The 19,197-nt window shown below is 37.2% G+C and overlaps 1 protein-coding gene across 7 annotated transcripts in view; it reads left to right on the top strand.

The window, feature by feature from the left end:
• Nucleotides 1-19,197, top strand: part of ARHGEF7 (Rho guanine nucleotide exchange factor 7) — a 116,530-nt gene that overhangs the window by 84,668 nt on the left and 12,665 nt on the right. For 5 of the 7 annotated variants that reach the window (XM_064709214.1, XM_064709185.1, XM_064709202.1 and 2 more), the window contains 8 exons: nt 289-435; nt 2,279-2,365; nt 5,769-5,847; nt 7,197-7,336; nt 7,977-8,201; nt 9,256-9,349; nt 12,126-12,215; nt 15,381-15,557. In XM_064709214.1, the coding sequence (XP_064565284.1) occupies nt 289-435; nt 2,279-2,365; nt 5,769-5,847; nt 7,197-7,336; nt 7,977-8,201; nt 9,256-9,349; nt 12,126-12,215; nt 15,381-15,557 (1,039 nt within the window). Of the gene's footprint in view, nt 1-288; nt 436-2,278; nt 2,366-5,768; nt 5,848-7,196; nt 7,337-7,976; nt 8,202-9,255; nt 9,350-12,125; nt 12,216-15,380; nt 16,492-19,197 lie in introns of all 7 variants that reach the window. The other 2 variants (XR_010439640.1, XM_064709193.1) reach the window with 2 other exon arrangements.

A 19,197-nucleotide genomic window follows, 5' to 3' on the forward strand; every position in this document is an offset into this window, starting at 1 on the left:
TACCAAAATTTGAAGTATAAAGGAAGGAGAAAATTGAGTAACAGAGCTATTACTGAATTTGGAATGGTAATTGAAATCAGTGTGTTGAAAAGCTGTAATATTTAATTTAGTAAAACTAGTTTATAAAAAATATTGATAGCAGACATCTAAATGAAAATGCTATGAAAACTGCTGTCTTGTGTGCATTACAAGCACAGCAGCAGTAAATACAACTGTAATGGTACTTCTACCCTTGAACCATTCCAAACTGGTAGAGTTTATAGAGATTGTTTTCCCTGTGTTTGTTAGGCACAATGTCAAGAAGTACGGAAACGGAAAGAGCTTGAACTGCAAATCCTGACAGAAGCTATTCGTTGTTGGGAGGGAGAGGACATCAAAACACTTGGCAATGTGATTTACATGTCCCAAGTCATGATCCAGTGTGCTGGAAGTGAGGTAATGTCCTTCTCATCTTTACTCTCACTCTTCCAATTTTGAATGAAATTCATTATAGTCATTACACAGCAGAAATAAAGAGAGTGATTCAGAGATGGTAATTTAAGCTAAAATCTTTGTGTTGATTTAAGGCATTTTTTTACAAAACCTGAAATAAAATTCCTTGAAGATGGATGGTCTCTTCTGTAAAATTTACTGAAAAGTGACTAAATACAGCAGTTATAAATATTGTAAGATTTTTGCAGGGCTTTTTTCAGAGGGCGTAATTGAACAAGATTTTCCATGTGTTGTTATGTTACAGGATCATTGTGCATAGAGTGTGTTTTAAACAGTAAAAGGTTTAAAGTTTTATGTTGTGAAGTGTCTGAGACAAACTTTTTTGGCTGTTATGGGCACATTGCTCAAGTAGTAAATCTTGAAATACAAGCTTGAGAACCAAATGCTCTTTGAGAAATAGAATAAGGGGATACATTAGAAAGTTAAAAGTGACATAGTCTGGTGATTTGTTTTTCTTACCAAAACAGCAAATAAAATGTAAAGAAAAACTTGTCCTACCAGAACTAATGTTAAAATACTCTTAAAAGCAAGTGCTAACAGAAAAGTAATGTTATACAGGTTACTGACATGTTTTTATTGCTTGTTGTTCTCCTGAAAAATCAATGAGACTTTGAATCTGATGCGGGCTTTTGAATTGCAACCTCATTCAGTCCATTTCCTCCCTTAGAACAAAGAGGTCCATAAATATGAAGAAAAAGTAAAGTGTTTATGCAACTGAATATTTAGAAGTTAGTCGCTTGATATTTTTCTCTGAGATATTTTGTTAGGTGTTAAAGTAAATAAATAAGATTCAGTAGAGCTGGTAGTGCATCTTCTGCAGTCATGTCTCTTTTTAAGCCAGCAAAACAAATCACCATCCCCTACTGTCATCATGGGTGAAATGTCAAATGTAATCAACTTTTAGAAGTTTCTGTTTAGCATCACAGCTTTTTGGCAAGATACAGGACAGCTTCATTTGTGCAACAGCAACTGGGTTTGGTTTTGTCTTTCTAAAAATGATACAGATATTTGCAAATGTTTACTTAAAAACATTAAAGCCTGCTAAGGACTTGTAGTTTTGTGAAGATGCTTGAAATTAGGATGGTGGCTTTGTCAGTTGATATACTTATGTTGTCATTACAATATTACACTTTAATGCTTCTCCCTTTTATTAATCTTAATCTATAGCAGTAGATTCAGAGTAAACTTATTCCTCCTTCCATAAAAATACCCTAAAACAAAACCACAATGGATAACTTTGTACATGAAACCAGAAGATTAAAACCAGAACAAAGTAATGAGTGCTTTTGTTGTGACCACACTAATTATTCCTTTGCTTTTTCTGCTTCTGGGTATAATCCACTGTTTAAAAATCTGATCTCTAATTTGAGAGACCAGTCTTGATATGACTGTAACAGTATCCATCTAAATTATAGGAAGAAATAGATCCAGTATGTAATTTTGGTTTTACTGAAATTGGCCACACAGTTGTTATCATATTAAGCAAGGTCAGTATTTCACCCAGAATGTAAAATTCCTGTTTTGAAATACAAGGCTCTAATCTGCTGGAAAAAGATAGGCATGTGTTAGTAGCACTTTTCAAATGGAAAATAAGTAATTCTGTCTACTTATTTCCTTTTTTCTTTTTCTTTTATTTTTTTTAATACAATGGAGCAATAGTTTTGCACTGAGCAAATATTTGTGGCGTAATCACCCAATTATAATGCTGAGAGCTTTTAGTAATAGAAAAATAGGAGAGGGGACTTGTGATGGTGTATTTACTTTTTCATTTTCTTTTTTTAACAAGGAAAAGAATGAAAGGTATCTTCTTCTCTTCCCTAACATTTTGCTAATGTTGTCTGCCAGCCCAAGAATGAGTGGCTTTATCTATCAGGTAAAGTAATACATTTACATGTGTAAAAATGTGTTGGGGGTTGTGTTCTTTCCAGATGATATTTCATAAGAAACTTGGAAGGATTATTAAACTTTTGCATTTATAAAGATGGAAGGTAATATCTGCAATAAGAAGTGATCATCTGTCTTATGAAAAACCCTAGAAGCCCAGGGTTTGATTTTCTTTGTAGCTGTGTCTATCACCAAGGAGACATTGTTCTTTTTACTTTGTTAGTAGCAGCTGATGAGAGGAAGTATTGGGAGCTTTTTAGATCTGTTGGGAAACCAGTGTTGCTGCATGGGTTTGTTAGTGCTCTTTGACTGCTGCTTGAGACAACAAAATTGCACAGCCCCCTTAACCTTCCATTAGTGTGAATTGAGCTGTTGCCATCAGTTTGTTTGGATGCATCCACATTTGTGTGTTATCTTGGAATTGGTGGCACACTTTCAAAATTCATCTTTTAGTTTTTTCTGTTTAATGAGCACTGAGTCACAGAGTAGGAGTTGCTTTGGGGCTCACAGACTAGATTCCATTTGGATGAAATTGAAGTCATGCTCCAGATGTATGCTTGAGATGCTCTAACTATGGGAAAATACCAAGTACATGGGCTGACCTTCAGTCCCTGGCCCCAGCCTCAGGCTCCCCAGGGTAACAGCACCTGAAATGCTACAAGGCGGCCCTAGGGACCTTAGCACCAGGTGTTTCACCTCACAAATCCTCTGCTCACAGCTGCCAGACAGAGTCTTCGAGCTCTCTCCCAAGTTTCCTAGCTGAGCGCTTGTGGCTGTTGTCCCACAGGCCTGTTCCAGAGGTGGAACAAGTGCTGAGGTGCAGGGGTGCCATTTGTCTGGGCTCCCTGTAGCTCTAGGCTGTGTTTCACAAAAACACTTGCATCTTGGGTATGTAGTTGCAAAGACTCCTGAGAGAGGCGAATGTGCAAACCCTGACTTCCCAAGTCTTGTACGTGTTCAAATAATGCCATGTGGGTTTGGGGCATCACAGTAAAATACCAAAAGACAGGAAAAAACTGCAACCAAGTTCTAAAAGGAGACAGAGATTTCACCTACTAGAAATGCTTCTATAAAACAGACACTTGAACAGTTAATTCCTTTTTCCTGAGCAGTGATTTGCCTGCTTCAAAGGAATGCTAAAGGTTGGTCATTGGGTGTTCCTACATGATCAGCCACAGTCAGTCACAAAATGTTACTACTTTTTTTTTTTTTTTTTAATTAAGAGTAATTAAATTCCAAAATTTGTGTTTGGGTTCATACCCTACCTGCCACAATTGTAGATGGATTTGTCTGAAATGCTGCTGCATTAGGTGGTTCAAGGGGACAGTCCAGTTTAAGTTTGTGGCACTGCTAATTATCCCAATGTTGATGGAAAAAGATGGTAGAAAAAGCAGATTAGTTCTGTGTTCCAAGTGGCACAGACAGAATTTCTGGTGAGGATAGAGTCTTCTGTACTGATTACAAAGCAGCTGACTGGAAATTTAGTATGTTAACAAGCAACATGAAATTAAACAGTCCGTCAAGCTCTATTTTTCCTCTCCTATCACTTGCTTTTCTTCTTCTTCCCACTCACTTTATCCCCTAGATGTACAGCATTGTTCAATAAATAAGCCATTTTCTGTGGTATGTCTTTAGCTTCTACTCAGAATGGCCACAGCCTTTCTTGGTTTTCACTATCCAACCATCTCTTGAAAGCAAAACTCTTAATTTCTTCACAGCCTTATGTGTAATAGTCCCAGCACTGAGAATTTCTCAGATTTTAATGACTACACGTTCACAGCAAGGTGAAATTATTTCATCACTGTTTGTCTGAGACAGTTGATCAGAGCCCGTGTCTAAAGAGCATAATGGGGGCCTCCTGGACATTTTTTCTGAGGTTCACATCTCAGAACTGGAATGGATATGGGCAGAAGATGATGCAGTTCTCCCAGTCTCTCTCAAGGAAATTATGCCACTGGAGGCATCATCCTACATAACACCTTCTCTGCATTTCTGAATAGCCCAGTTGTTGTCAGGCTTCAAAATTTTCTGGTTGATAGTGCTGATATCTACCACAGGAGCTAAAGGGAAGAACTTTTAGCGGTGCTAAGCTGAAGTCACAAGGAGCAAGGACCATACTTCTTAGGAGGGCTGCACAATTGTTTGTTAAAAGAAGGGAAATACAAATGATTCACAAGTTCACTTCAGTTTTCTGTTTTGATGACTTTGTACTTGTTCTTGCCTTGTGGTTCAGGTGATCTGTCACCACTGCACCCCTATATTGCCTCCCCACCTGTGTCAGCAGTTCTTGCGCATCTTCTTGTTGTTATGCTGTGTTATTCATGAACCAGCAAACAGGGGAAAAAAGGCAAAAGAGCAAATTTTAGCTGCATTTAATCATGTACATGGCCACCATGTTTCCTTCATGGGGGGAAGCTGCCACAAGAGAACTCCTCCTTTATCTTTGGTGTCTTGGGCCTGAGCATGCTCTGTGCCTACAGAATACCAAGTGATTTTTCGTTTTCAAGCTTCTAAGAAATCTTTGTCCATTCTGCTGTCTTTAGAAAAGAGGAAAACATAAAGTTGGTTTTTATTCTTTCTGCTGTGTTGGAGCCAAAATTCCACAGTACATAGTATTTGTGCTTTTGCCAGTATTTGCTGAATAGTGTTTCTGTGCAGGAGAATACAGGATGTCTTAAAGGACTTTTCTTGAAGTTTCATTTTCAGTAAAGCCTTTCATCCCAAAAATACTCAATTTTATTTATTCATTTCTAAAGGGTCAAAAAGTTATCCTAAACTGACTTTTTTTTCCCTGCTCAAAATGGGATCTCCTGAAAAATTAGTATGTTCTTCTGAAGAAAACTTACAAATTTGAAGGTGTTCACTGCTTTTTTTTCCCCTCAAAGTATTTCCATGAGGAGATTTAGTAGTGGCTTTATTAGGGAAATAAATCTTCAGTAAATAATTGATGCATTTATTTAGTGAAATACTCTTTTATAAATTTACTTGTTCTACAGACCTTACTCTGGGAGCTAATAAGACAGTTTGCAAACAAATGTACTTAAAGAAGAGTCAGTGTTGCCTCCAGTCATGTAATATGATCCTGAAGGTCTCAGTTTCAAGAACCCGAGACTGAGGAATGATCACTGCTGTGTTTGTATGGATTTTGTAGCCTGAGTAGGTATCAGCTAGACTTACTGACATCACAGATGTCATTTGCAGAAGCTGGACATATGAAAAACTCCCATTGTGAGGTGTTTGTATGGATTTTTGAATGTTTTTAAACCCATTGGGGTGTATGTCAATTTACTGGGAGCATCTTTTTTCAGAGCTTAAAGTTAGTATTTTCTTTAATTGGTAATGCTTTTATGTATTTTGTATTTAATGTTGATGTTATCTTTTTTCTTTTTAAGGGAAAACTGCCTATGACAGGAATGACTATTACAAAGCTAGAAGACAGTGAAAACCATAAAAATGCATTTGAAATATCAGGTATTGCCCATTAGTGTTTTTATTTGCTAGTTATTCCAGCATGTACTGTTTCAAACATCATATACTCACTCTGAACAGAGGAAAACACTTTTGATTGTGAGGGTGACCAAGCACTGGCACAGGGTGCCTGGGGAGATGGCTGTCCTTGGAGGTACTGGAAAGTTCCCTGGCCATGATCTCAGGCAACCAGCTCCAGGTGTCTGTGCTTGAGCAGTGACTACAGAGGTCCCTTACAGCCTGAGCCATCTGTGGTTATTCAGACTTTCTAACACATCTACCCAGAGCCTCACCTGAAGGCTGCTTTTTACTGCTTCTCTTAAGCAGTTAAGGAGCTCTTTGCATGTGATTCATCCTGGAATTTCTGTATCTTAATGAATGAAGGCAGTGGCCTTGGAGAAGGTTTTTTGTGATGAAGCAGTTCCAAGTACACTATTTACTGAAAGAATAAGAGTTCAAGAGGCTCTGGAAGAGCTTTGAGCAAGACTTTTCTTCTAGAAATTTTCCACCTCTTTCTGAGAAAACAAGATGCTTCATTAGCATCTCTGATGTTAATGATTGTGGCCATTGTGTTTATAGGTAATTTCTGTTTAGCCATTCATTTCATCATGTATATGTCCTGAGACAATTTAAAGGACAGTGCAAGGTCCCCATTGTGGAGTTTTGTATCTTCATTAATTTCCTGGATCAGTTCTACATCCAAGCAGGTTGCATTTAAAGAAAATAATTTTGACTGTCTCAGGTATGATATCAATGCCATGACTCACAGGGGAAAAAAATTGTTTATATTGAGAAAAAATGACTTTTTTGTGATAATAGCTATGAAGCTGACCTCAAGGGGAATGCAATGGGTTAAATGGTGTTAAGTGCAGAAGTGAAAGTTATCTTTGGTTGTCAGTACATTCCCAAGTGACTTTTGCCTTAGCTTTAATTTTATGCCTTCTTCTGAGAGAAGATTGGTGAGCTCTTATTTTATAACTTTTCTGATGTTGTAGTGTGCAGACTCAAGAATGACATTTTAGGCTATGTGCTGGCTTTGCTGGGGAGGATGGAGAAGCATAAGGCTAGTAAATGAGCCTGTGTCCTACTCTTGTCATTTAAGGTTGTGCTTAATTATTAGAGTTAGGGGAAAAAAGTAGAACTCCTGTGCTAGGCTAAGAATAAATACATGGAGGCGATGTGTGTTACAGCCTGGAAAAGTGGGATGCTCTTGTACTGAAAACATGGTTCAAATTTTTGCTTAGTATTGAGAGGACATTGTTTTAAGAAATAAGTATATTTTTTAATCATGTCAGATTGACTAAACTGTTATTTTTTTCATTTCCTATGTCTTTCTGGTGTCTATCACCTAGGAAATATGATTGAAAGGATATTAGTGTCTTGTAACAACCAACAAGATTTGCATGAATGGGTGGATCACCTGCAGAAGCAAACCAAAGTCACAACTGTTGGGAATCCCACCATTAAACCTCACTCTGTGCCATCTCACACGGTAAGAAATTAATGAGTAGAAATAGGTTATAATTAGATTGTCTGGCAAATATAACACCATGGAAAGCCTTTTTTTCTTTTAGCCATTAGTAGCAAGAACTGAATTTTGTCACTGTATTTAATAGGTAAAAAGATAATTCTGCTTTTAATTGTGTGAACAAAGAATAAAATGCTTAAAACTCAGTGGAACAGTTAACTGGGGTGAAAGAAAGTTCATTATCATTACTTTTTCTGTTTTGACCAAGTGCCTACATCACCATCTTTTAAGTATACTTAGAACAGTAGGTTGTAATTGGTGATGTACTTGACAGGCTGTGGAGAAACAGTAATTTCTTTTCGGTTCTGCATTTGAATTGTTGGATATGAATGGTTCTAAATTTAGCTCCACCCTTAGTGGTGAGAGAAGTGGGAGCAGGGCTGCTTGTAGCTGTTCTATCTTTAGTTTGTGCCCTGTCTATGGTAGACAATAAAAAAAAATTAAGCTTCTTTTTTCCAAAAAATGATTTAGTGTAAATTTTTTTGAAGGCCAGCTGTAATAAACAAGAATTCTATAGCAAGTGGGATTATTTCACCAGTCCTTGATGACACCATGTCTCCATTATGATAATATGCCTCCTTTCCTTTCCCATCGTGTTTGGCAGCTTCCTTCCCACCCAGTGACTCCCTCCAGCAAGCATTCAGACAGCAAGCCAATCCCACTGACTCCTGCCTACCACACTCTCCCTCATCCCTCCCATCATGGGACCCCACACACCACAATCAACTGGGGGCCGCTGGAACCTCCCAAAACGCCCAAGCCGTGGAGCCTGAGCTGCCTGCGGCCGGCCCCTCCGCTGCGCCCGTCAGCTGCTCTCTGCTATAAAGAGGTGAGTGAGGGCCAGCAGCCAAGGACAGCACAGGGTGGCAGGCCTGCAGTGGGAAGTTTTCATTTTTTGTGCTGGCTGTGTGTATGTGACTTTCCTTTAATTTTGTAAATCTCATAAACAAAAGGAGATAAGTGAGAGTTGATCTGCAGTGCACGATTTGTGTTGAAACTTTGCTGCTGTAAGAGAATCTTCTGTTTGGCTGTACTATATGCTTATTTTGTAATTTAACTTGAAATCCTTCTATGCTTTCATGTGTAAGCCACTAAATTCTCCAATGTATTAAAATTTCAATAGTCCTTATACTGTTTAGCCTATAATAACATCCAAAACCTGTCTTGATCAACTTTGGTAGGTCCTGCTCAGTCATCTTTTTACTTTCTTGTTCTGTGTTTCCACAGAACATGTATTGTATCCTTAAGGTAAAGGGTAGATCAGCATCTTCCTTTTGTTCCTGAGACATAGTATTGTTCCTGTAAATTATCATGGCTACATTTTGAGCAGAAATGCTGCTGGGTTTGCTGTTTGTTTGTGGGTTTTGTTTGTTTGTTATGTGGGTTTTTTTTGTTTTTTTTTTTTTTTTTTTTTTGTTGTTGTTTTTTTTTCTTGTTTTTTTTTTATAGACCTCTGTAAAAATAGACCTAGACCTTTACAGATTTGGGCTTTGAAGAGTGTAGGACCTGCCCAGCTTCCTTGTTAGGTCCCTCTTTTACTTGCTTCCCAGTAGACAAATGAAATGGGTTGTTTCTTCAACTGTTCAGGAAATATTCCTGCCTCTTCTCTTCACTCTAGCTCCCAAACAGGCTGAATGCCTTTGCAGCAGGTTTTATGTATATTTCTCTTAATAGAACAGATAAAATATTTGGCTGTGTATATAGTTGGAGGAAGGGTAGAGAGGAAATCAGCCATTCAAGCAAATTGAACATTGCAAAAAATATTAGTAAACTGAATTTTGGTGCTGTTGAAAGGTTTTTAGATAGTAATTCCTGCATGCATCTTAGAAGTTAAATTTTTGAAATACTGTCTAGAAGCTCTACTTTTCATTTTTCCTGTACAGGATCTCAGTAAAAGCCCTAAAACCATGAAAAAGCTGCTTCCCAAACGCAAGCCAGAGAGGAAGCCATCGGATGAAGAGTTTGCACTGAGAAAAAGTAAGAGAGACTTGAGCAAATATCTGCATAACACAAAGACTGGAATTAACATCAGTTTAATTTCTGTAAGAGTTAGGTGTACAGTGTAAGCAAGTCACCTGGTTTCCTCTCTTGTGTAAGGGGAGAGGGGTAGGTTTGTCCAGGGATGGTTTGTTATAGTCACCTTCTGCTATTAATGATTGCTGCAGTGGGTGTCTGCTTGTGAAGTGCCTATTTCTGTTTGTTACAGAAGGAAGGGAGGGTCACTAGAGAGCCAGGTGAAGTTCAGTGAGCTAAACCTGTCTTTTAGTACTGTAAGCAACAAGGTGAAGATACTGAACCACTCTTGCAGAATACTTTGTAGCTATGTTCTTTAGTTGGTCTTGGTAGGAGCTTCTGCTGTCCTGGGTGTTGGAAAGCTGGTTATTGGTGCTGATTTGAAGACAAGTTGCTTCCATAATCACTACTCCTAGGATCCAACAGTCTTCTCTTATCTCCTGTGAATAATATCTGTAACTAAATAAATTGTGGCTATTTAGGCTGCCTGAAGTCTGAAGAAAAATGCTGATCTGAGAGAGACTTAGTAATGTACAGAAAGAGAGAGGTCAAAATCTGGATGTTGGGATAATTTGAAGTGGAGGGAGCATTAATGTTATCAAGCAAGCACAGTATTCACTTACTTGTCAGTGTTGCTGTAATTCTTCCATAGAAATGTGTGTGGATGAATAATCAGATTACTTGTATCAATAAAAGGGTGTTTTATTGGAGAGATTTTTGCTGTAGCCTTTGCTTCTCTGAGTCTTTCTTTTTCTCATGGACTTTAATTTAAGAGTTTGTGCCATGAGTGTTCAGTGCAGGAAGTGTTATTGTGGCAGTTGTCTCTCACAGGCTTATATAGAGCTGTAGAGAAAGAGCTTTTCCTCAGGGTGCTCTTGGTTTGTCTGAGGTTCTTCTGAATGTTCTGTGAATGTCATGTGGCAAAGATTAAGGTAATGAGTAGAATGATTCTCTGTTCAAGGATGAGCAAGTGGATGTTGTAGTTCAGGATGTTTTATCCTTACAGCAAAGTATCTGTTTAGGAAAAATGAAAGTACTGTATTACAGTATCATTTCAGATGCTGGGGAATGGAGATTCAGTAGTTGTAATGATGATGAAGAAGCTGTCAACTTGCAGGTTTAGCAATTGTTAAAGAACACAATGGGAGGAGTTTAGGATTTTTACTTGGGGGAAAGGAGGAGTCTGTAGCTTGCAAATACACTGTTCTACTCCTGATTTGATAACTTTTATTGAAAGGTGTTTTTTGTTGTGTTTCTTACATATTCTTGGTATTCATCTTTCCTAATCAGTAATTAGAAGCTTCTGTTAGTGTTTCTTCAACTTTCTCAACTTTTTTTTGTGGAGCTAGAAAAGTTTCCTATTTCTGTCAAACTTAAAGCATTGGTAAAGAGGTCTGGGTTTTGTTACTTCCCTTCTCAGGAATCCAGAGGATTTATGGGCTATGGTTTGAGAACTGCTGTGTCAAATTAGCATTTCAACAGACAAAAGAACTGAGATGTTTCAACTGACTGCCCTCAAAATGCTATTTCAGAAGTGTAGTGTTTGCCCTGCTACTGTAATTATATAGTGCTGCATTGTAGCTACAAAATCCAGTTATTTTTCCTGCCTTGAAAGAGGGATAACCCATACTTTAGAGCTCCTACATCTCTTAAGCTGTAGGAAAATTATATTGGGTCAAGATAATTTCTGCAGTAGCAAGTTTGTCTCAACAATGTTTGAAAAGTTGGCTTTTTTCTGGTGATAATAAATCACAAAACCCAACAGGATGCATTAGCTGGCAGAGAATACAACTACATTTTGATGTTGAAGGCTCCTCAGATTCATGAAGCAGAAAATCTTCAAACCTAGTTATTTCACAGGGGAAAAGAGGAAAAATGCTTTTAAAACAACAAATTGACTTTTATTGCACATAGACTTCTGCTTTAAACTAAAGTAATAATGGTAGAGGTAGAGGGTTCACTCTATTGTCAGTGAACAATTTGACACTATTTTTACTGAGTCACCCAATGAGATTCACTGTGGAGCTTTACCTTTTGGAAAATGTTGCCATATAAAGCTTGAATAGTTAAATGTGTTCAGTAGTGCTATTTCTGTTGAAGTCTGAATAATTTAGAGTTATCACTTTTCACAGATATATGTACATGATAGCAGCATGTTCCCTTCTCCATGCTGCACTGAAGTTATGCTGTTAATTCTGAGTTCTGTTTTCAGTTGTGTGCTGTTTGGGGGGTAAATATGATTTTATATATATATATATATGTACACAAACACATATATATACACACACAAATGCAAAAAGTTTTCAAGATGTTTAATGTGAATTAGTATTCTGTTCCTTGATCATTTGATTAAAATAATGGAATGGTATGGATATTGAATTGTGTGTTTATATAAAAACTTCAATATACAGGGGTTTTTCAGTAAAATGACTGGATTAGAATGAGAGTCCTCACACTTCAAAACATTCTGTACAATATCAGATGCTCAGAAAATTTCTTGAATGTGTGGGTGGTTACTCTGAATTGAATTATTTCTAAGCATTTCAAAATAGTATTTGTCTTTTTAGACTGTTACTTTTGTTCATTGAAGTTTGATTTTTAAAATGGTATGATTAAAACAATTTTCAATGGTTGATTAGGCTGGACTTTGTACTCAAATGAACTGTACTTATTTACAAAGGCTTTTCTATATTAAGAAACATGCCCATGTTTAAAATTCTGTTTCTCCCATTGATTCTAGGTACAGCTGCTTTAGAAGAAGATGCTCAAATTCTTAAAGTCATTGAAGCATATTGCACAAGTGCCAAAACACGTCAGACATTAAATTCAAGTAAGTTAGCTATTTCAGTAATTTTTAGCTAAAATATCAATAAGATAGTTTGCAAAATAGAGATCTGTATATTCTCAGGCCTTTGCAAACAGTAAGTTGGACCTGCAAATAATAATTACCTGCTTCTGGTTTAACATCAATGTCAGGTGTTTGTGTATTGGATGCCAAGGACTGTGGTTCGAGGCTATCATTTTTTCAGTATTTTGAAACAATCAAAACCAACAAAAACCTAAATGTAGCTACTTGTCATGGTTTAAAATTTTATTAAAGCTTTACCAATGAATAAGAGATGTCTGAACTGAATAGAACAGCTAATCAGTATGCTTTTGGATAAATTTCAAGAAGCTGGTAAGTAGGAGGAATGATGAAGTCGTAATTTTGGAGGACTGTATTTTTGTTGTCTTCTGTTCAGCAAAGGCTTTGTCCATGGAAAAGTAACCTAGGCAAATAAAAACTTCTTTAATTTTATTGCCACTAGTTGTTTTCAGTATTAACTACAAATTTTAATCCCATCTCATAATTTCAGGAGAAATTGTTCTCAGATGTGTGTTGCTTAAAGCCATTTTTAGTTTCTCAGATCAATACCTAGCATATTGAAAACCTGTAACGTGCCTCTGGGGTCCTACTTCATTTAATCCAAATCAAGGTTGCCATGTGGAGTTCCTCTGTATTGTAAGTAAAACATTGCTCAAAGCAGGGGAGTCCACCAGCATGTGTTCCATTTACACAAGGAAGGAGAAAATGCTGTTGCCTTTGTTCCTTTTTGCACTGTTGAATACAAATTTAATTTGGAGATCCTTGGAACACAGTATAATGAATTTGAGGTACTTGGCTGGTTTTGCTGGAACTAGAAGGCTGGACATCATAACTTCTTGTCCACTAAAGATGTTTAAATTTTGCAACATTAATCACTCTTACTGCTGCCTACAGTGCTCTAGGCCTGTTTTGCTTCCAAGCAAAAGCACTTCGTGCTGACAGTTGAAGTCTTAAAACACAATTGCAGACTTAGTTCTTGAATTTTCCTAATACACATTTATTTGCTATTGCCACCTTGAAAAAAACACAGCTACTTTCTATTCCTATGTAACTTACTATGGGAATATGGTAATTATATTAGACTGTAAAAACTTCTCAAATAACAAAAGCCCTAATTTTAATCTTTGGTTCTTAATGAACTGTAGATCTCCAAGATCATGAAATCAGCTACTGCTACTGGTTTTTTTTAATACTAATCTTTTTATAGTCCTACAGTCATTACAGTAGTGTGTTTAATTGGATAAAGGGAATGAATGAGTTCAAAGTTCTGAAGATATGCTGTTGTTCCAAACAAAATCAAATGAGATGATTGCTGTTTAAACACCTCAACTGTGTTCTGTTATTTCCAAGGATGACGTGACAAGAAATGGTTGGGAAAACATTTGCACTTGCACAGTAGTGTGTGTGTGTGCAGATATGAAGTGGATATGATTTTTTTTTGCTTGCCTATTTTTCCTGTCTATGTATATTTAAGAAATATACATAGTGCTGTGGGTGTCATTGCATACATCAGAAGTCAGCTCTTTTATTTGCTCTTAACTGCAGCACGAAACAATTTTTATTGATTAGGCACACAGCTGCTGTTTGGAAAGCATAGTGTTGTCGCCTAAGACTAGGTTTCAGAAGGTCCATTTTTAACTGGAATTGGAAATGGGGGAAGAACCAATAAAGCTGAAATTGCTTCTGTTGGAGCAGTAGTCAGTGTAGAATAATAGAATGAGAGAGTTGCCTGTCATCTGTGAGGTATGCTGGTTTTTACATACTCCATTCTTACCTCCCAGTTAATATTCTGCCTGTCCCTGACAGCACTCACTGGGTAATTCCCCTACTGCACCTTAATCTGCTGCTTTTGGCAGTGTCAGTACAGCAGAGCTATGGCATCAGTGCAAACTGGTAAGGTGTGGTATTAGAGGTAGCAAAGCAGCTTTTTATCATTTTTTTTAGGTGGGAAAAAGTGGGATTTAATTTGGGTAGGTAGATGGAAATGAAAGAGCAGAGTTTGACTTTCTCGTGCTTTTTGTACACTGAGCTTATTTTGCATTTCTGCTTCAAATGGAGACTTAAAATCCTCTGCAATATCATGGTGGCTTATAACATGGCCACTTAGACGGCTTCAATCCTTGGATATTGCCAGGCCTTGAAAAATTGAAAAACATGTCCTTACTATGTTTAACCAATGACCCTAGAAATCTAAAAATATTTAACTGGGGGGGGTGGACTCAGGCATGTAGGAAGAGGTGTGTGAGGGGTCAGAATGGGCTAGGCTGTGTCACTGTTAGGCTCTTGGCCGTGTTTTACTGTGAGTTAATTTGCCATGTGGTTTAACAAATAACAAGGGGTATGGGCACAGAAAAAAATGTGCTTTGACAGTCTCCTTCAATGGGTGCAAGATGTTGCTGCTGATTTAGTAATCAGCAGCCCTGCTCTGCATGAGAACCTTTGCTTTTCTTTTTCCCCCTTCATTTTCCTCTTCACAGTGGTGACACAAGCACTTCTGTTGGCTGTGTTGTGAGCTGGTGGGAAAATTACCTGCTTGAAAAAACTAACCCTGCAAAAGATTTTTTCATCTGAAGCTGTTTCCTGACCTGGCTCATGAAGCAGCTGTACAAAAGACTGTGTCATTGCAAGGGAGGGAAAGGATGAGGTACAGATACGTGATGGGGAAGGGGCTGTTGCTTTTCACATTGGTGCTGGATCATGCTGGCTTACTGTGTTTGTTTACTGCTCTGTGCCCAGTCAAATCCTCCCCAGACCAGAACTGACTCTGTATTTCAAAAGAACCTGACTTCCTCTTCAAAAAATTCTACTTTCAAACAATATTTTGTTACTCAAAATTCTCAACTGACACTGCCTAGAAACTTAAAAACCACTTCAAAATTGTATTGTAACCGTTCAAACATCATGTGCTGAGTGTAATTTATACCTAAACCCCAAACAAATTTGAAAAAAAAGAAAGAAAAAAAAACCAACTTTGGTGCCTTGTTAACAATATTTTCTCTTTTCCTTCTCTTCCCATCACCTTTTTGCTTTTATTTCATGTGTTTGGTTGTGGCTATTCCTTACGTTCTCCTCCTCATCCCACCTCTGCCTATCCACATCCACCATTTCATTTCACCTATACATCCTTAGCATGGCAAGGCACTGACCTGATGCATAATCACGTCTTGGCTGATGATGACCAATCAAGTCTAGACTCCTTGGGTCGTCGCAGTAGCCTTTCTCGTTTGGAGCCTTCAGACCTCTCAGAAGACTCTGACTATGACAGTATATGGACAGCCCATAGTTACAGAATGGGGTCTACATCTCGTAAGAGCTGTTGCTCATATATCTCTCACCAGAACTAATGCACTTCTGAGCTTTTTCTTAACAAATGCTTGTTGTATCACAGCCTGCTTTTCTTAGATGTTTTCTTGCTGTTCCTTGTCTCTTTAATGTGATATTTTAACAACTTCTGAGGGAGCTCCTGAAACTTCAGTTATACCTGGTGGAAGGCTCTATTGTCAATTCAGTACACGTACAAAAAAGTCATTCTAAAAAGTGTATATCCTGTTAAGGATGATACTTCTTGAGGGTTTTTTAAATTGACAGATGTTAATTTGTAGCTCTGAATGGTCTTTTTTTTCTTTTGACTTGGTTAGTGTAGTAACAGGTCCTTTGTTTTGTTTTTATTTTGGATAAGCACATTTTTATATTTTGTACTGAAGCCATACTGGTTTGAGAGCCGAGTGCCAGCTATATGGAAATACCTTAGTGATAGTGGTTGGATTTTCTACGTATTATTAACAAAATACATAGCTGGTAGAGTAAGTGAAAAGCAGCTTAAGAATAAGCAGTACAAGAGCTGTAAAATCATTCAGATACTCACATATCTGGCCTGTTTGTTTGGAAGAGCATTTGCTAATCCATAAAAATTTCTGGTTTTATACTGCTGTCTTTTGCTCATTGCTTAAAACGTTTATATGAAGGACCTTGCTGCTCTTTCCCCACCCCAGTCCAGCAATTGTCATGAAAACCTGGCAGTCCATGCTCATTACATGCAGTGTTTTGGTACTCTCATGTTACCTGTGGTCATACTGTCACTTTACTGTGTGCAGTAGTGTGGCAGAAAGCAGGGTTTAGATGTTTACTTGCCTGTTAAAATACACAACTGTCAACTCTCAATTGACCATTCTTCTTGAAAAGACGAGAGGAAAATGATTCCCCTGATGGAGGCTCCAGTGTTCAGCATCTGAAACTCTAGGTACAACTGTGATCAAATTGGCTTGCTTGAAGTTCTGAATAATAGAATGCTTGGCTTTTGGGTTGTATTGTTTGGAGCATGTCTGTGACAGATTTTATTGTGTCTTGTAACTTCTCTCATAAGCAGGTTTGTTTTCAGCAGCAGCTCTTCACTTACAGTCATGTTGGCTTTTTCAGAGAACTGTGACATGCTGTGCACAGCTGAAGGTCTCAAACCTGCACCTGGGGCACTGCTGGGGTGAACTGTGTGTGTGTGCTGACTTGTTGTTAAAGTAATTGGCATCAAAACAAAAATGGCATGTTTTCCAAATCTTTGTAAGCATTAGGGAAAAGTGTGGTGAAAGTGATGAAAGGACAGAAACAGTTCTCAGTTTTGCCAGGGCTCCCAAGTGCAACACCCTTATCACTTCTCACAGAAGCATGCTATCCAGTGTTCAGATACTACTCTATGAACAAGTTCAGAGTAATTGTGATGAAATTTAACTGCAGCCTGGCAACTTGATCACACTGTTTAAAAGGTATTCAATACCTCTCTGCAGGTCACATGATCAGAAAGTTGCAATTGCTAGGAGTGCATGATTCCAGATGGTGGTCAGTGTGGAGAAGATGTTTCAAGGCATTTCATGTCTTCAGTTTACGTTCAGTCTTGTTTGATCCCCTGCTTTATCCTCTCTCACTGTTGCTGGCATTCTGTAATGTGACTAAAAAAAGCAGTAGTGCTTACCAAGGAGGGTTTTCAGGGGTCCATTTTACTGCTGGTCATGTATTAATCTAATGACCAGGAACTTGTGTATGTTGAACCTTTTGCAAATGAAGGAGTCTTGCTTAGAGAAATGAGATAAGTAAATCTGCTCCATATCATTTCACAGCACATTTGTAGCCCACTTCACTCCTTTCTTCTTTTCAGTCAGTTTTTTTGTTTTGTTTTTTCAACATATATGGAAAGTACGGATTGTTTTTTGCCCTGTTTCTTATGATGTGGTGTTATAGTTGAATAATGTTTTCTGCACTGGATAAATGATAATTCTTTTATGTCTGTTTCATGTTATGTAGTGTAAATATGAGTTTGTAATACAGTTGTTGCACTTGAACTTTCCTTATCACACAGAAAGTTTTGTTATCCAGATCTGAAGATTTTGACTTTTTATGCACCAAAGCTTTGACAGTTGACCACCTTTAATTATTGTAGCAATTATGTCATTAGGTACTATCATAATTAGGATCTCTCATATTGTGTATTCTCATATTAACATCACAGCACATTTAAAACCATTCTACATCTTCAATGTTACAGGCTGTAAACTATTGTGAACTGATCAGGAGTATTAATTCAAAATGTTTGAAACAAAAAAAGGATAAATGTGGAAATGATGGTATTCAGTCCAAAGGTTCAGTGTTTCTATTTTTGTGGAACTTTAGTCATGGTAATAACAGTACCTTATGTTTATGCAATTCTGTAAATTGTATGTGTACAGTTACAAATACACTGGAAGGATGGAGAACCTGAATTGGAAGGTAGGTTCAAGCCATTGTCAGGCCCTCTTCTCATGGCTTATGCAGTGTTCCCATATCAATTAGTACTTACCATAAGCTGAAGCCAGCCAGTATTGATTGGGTGTTTTGCATAATCTTGCCAAAACACAGTAATGTGTATATAGTGACGTAAAACATAGAAAGAGTAATATATATTGTGCACTTCATTTGTGAATGAGAGAAGCCATCTTTAGTAGGTGACTGCCTTTGGAAAATGCAAAATGGATGTATATCTGAATGTTTCATTGTACTGTACAGTAATGCATATTGTTTGTGGTTGCATATATCAATTAAGTGTTTTGTTTTATATGAAAAGGACATCTGTTATGTACAGTTGAAATAAATTTTGCATTTGCTAGACTGTGACTTTAATATTTAATTATTACACAGGGGGAAAGGACATCAGAACTTGTAACTTAACACATCCTCTTCTCCCTATGCCTGCTTTCTCTTCCTTCCTTCTTCCCTGAGGAATCAAATGCTGACGTGAAAAACCTTTTTTGACATAAGTGTGTAATCTTTGTTTAATGTAGTTCACATCTACAGGAAATTCAGTGTAATGGGAAGTATGTATTCTTCTATATCCCCTTTTTTGTAAAAATAATTTCAGAGACATTGCCGTCTATGGATTGTTTTTCTGTTGCCTTCCTCTCCTGTTAAATTGAGTTTATTTTGGTCCTTTTAGGTTTTTTGTGTTTGGTTTTTTGTTTTTTTTTTGTGGTTTTTTTTTTTGGTTTTTTTTTTTTTTTTTTTTTTTTTTTTTTTTTTTTGTTGGTTGGTTGGGTTTTTTTTGGTGTGCGGTTTTTTGTTGTTGGTTTTTTTTGTGGGGTCTTTTTTTGTTGGTATATTCTCAGTAGAAGCATGGGCTGAATTGTTGGAACAGTCTAAAATCTACTTCTGCAGGTCCTATTGCCAGAAAGAAATGTTATTAATATACTAAGGGTATATATAATGTGGTTTCATGATTTAATATGACAACATTTTTATGTGTTTTCATGATGTAATATGACAACATTTTTATTTTAAAAGCAAGAGTTATTTGTAGTGTTTCTGCTTAAAAGTTGCATACATATGAGTGAATTTAAACAAATCAATAAGCTAATATATGTGCTAAAATGTTTACATCAGAACAAATTTAATAACCACCCCTCTCTATTAAAAGGTCATAACTTTG

This window comes from Zonotrichia leucophrys, chromosome 1 (assembly GCF_028769735.1).
Source record: "Zonotrichia leucophrys gambelii isolate GWCS_2022_RI chromosome 1, RI_Zleu_2.0, whole genome shotgun sequence".
NCBI classification, from domain to species: domain Eukaryota; kingdom Metazoa; phylum Chordata; class Aves; order Passeriformes; family Passerellidae; genus Zonotrichia; species Zonotrichia leucophrys.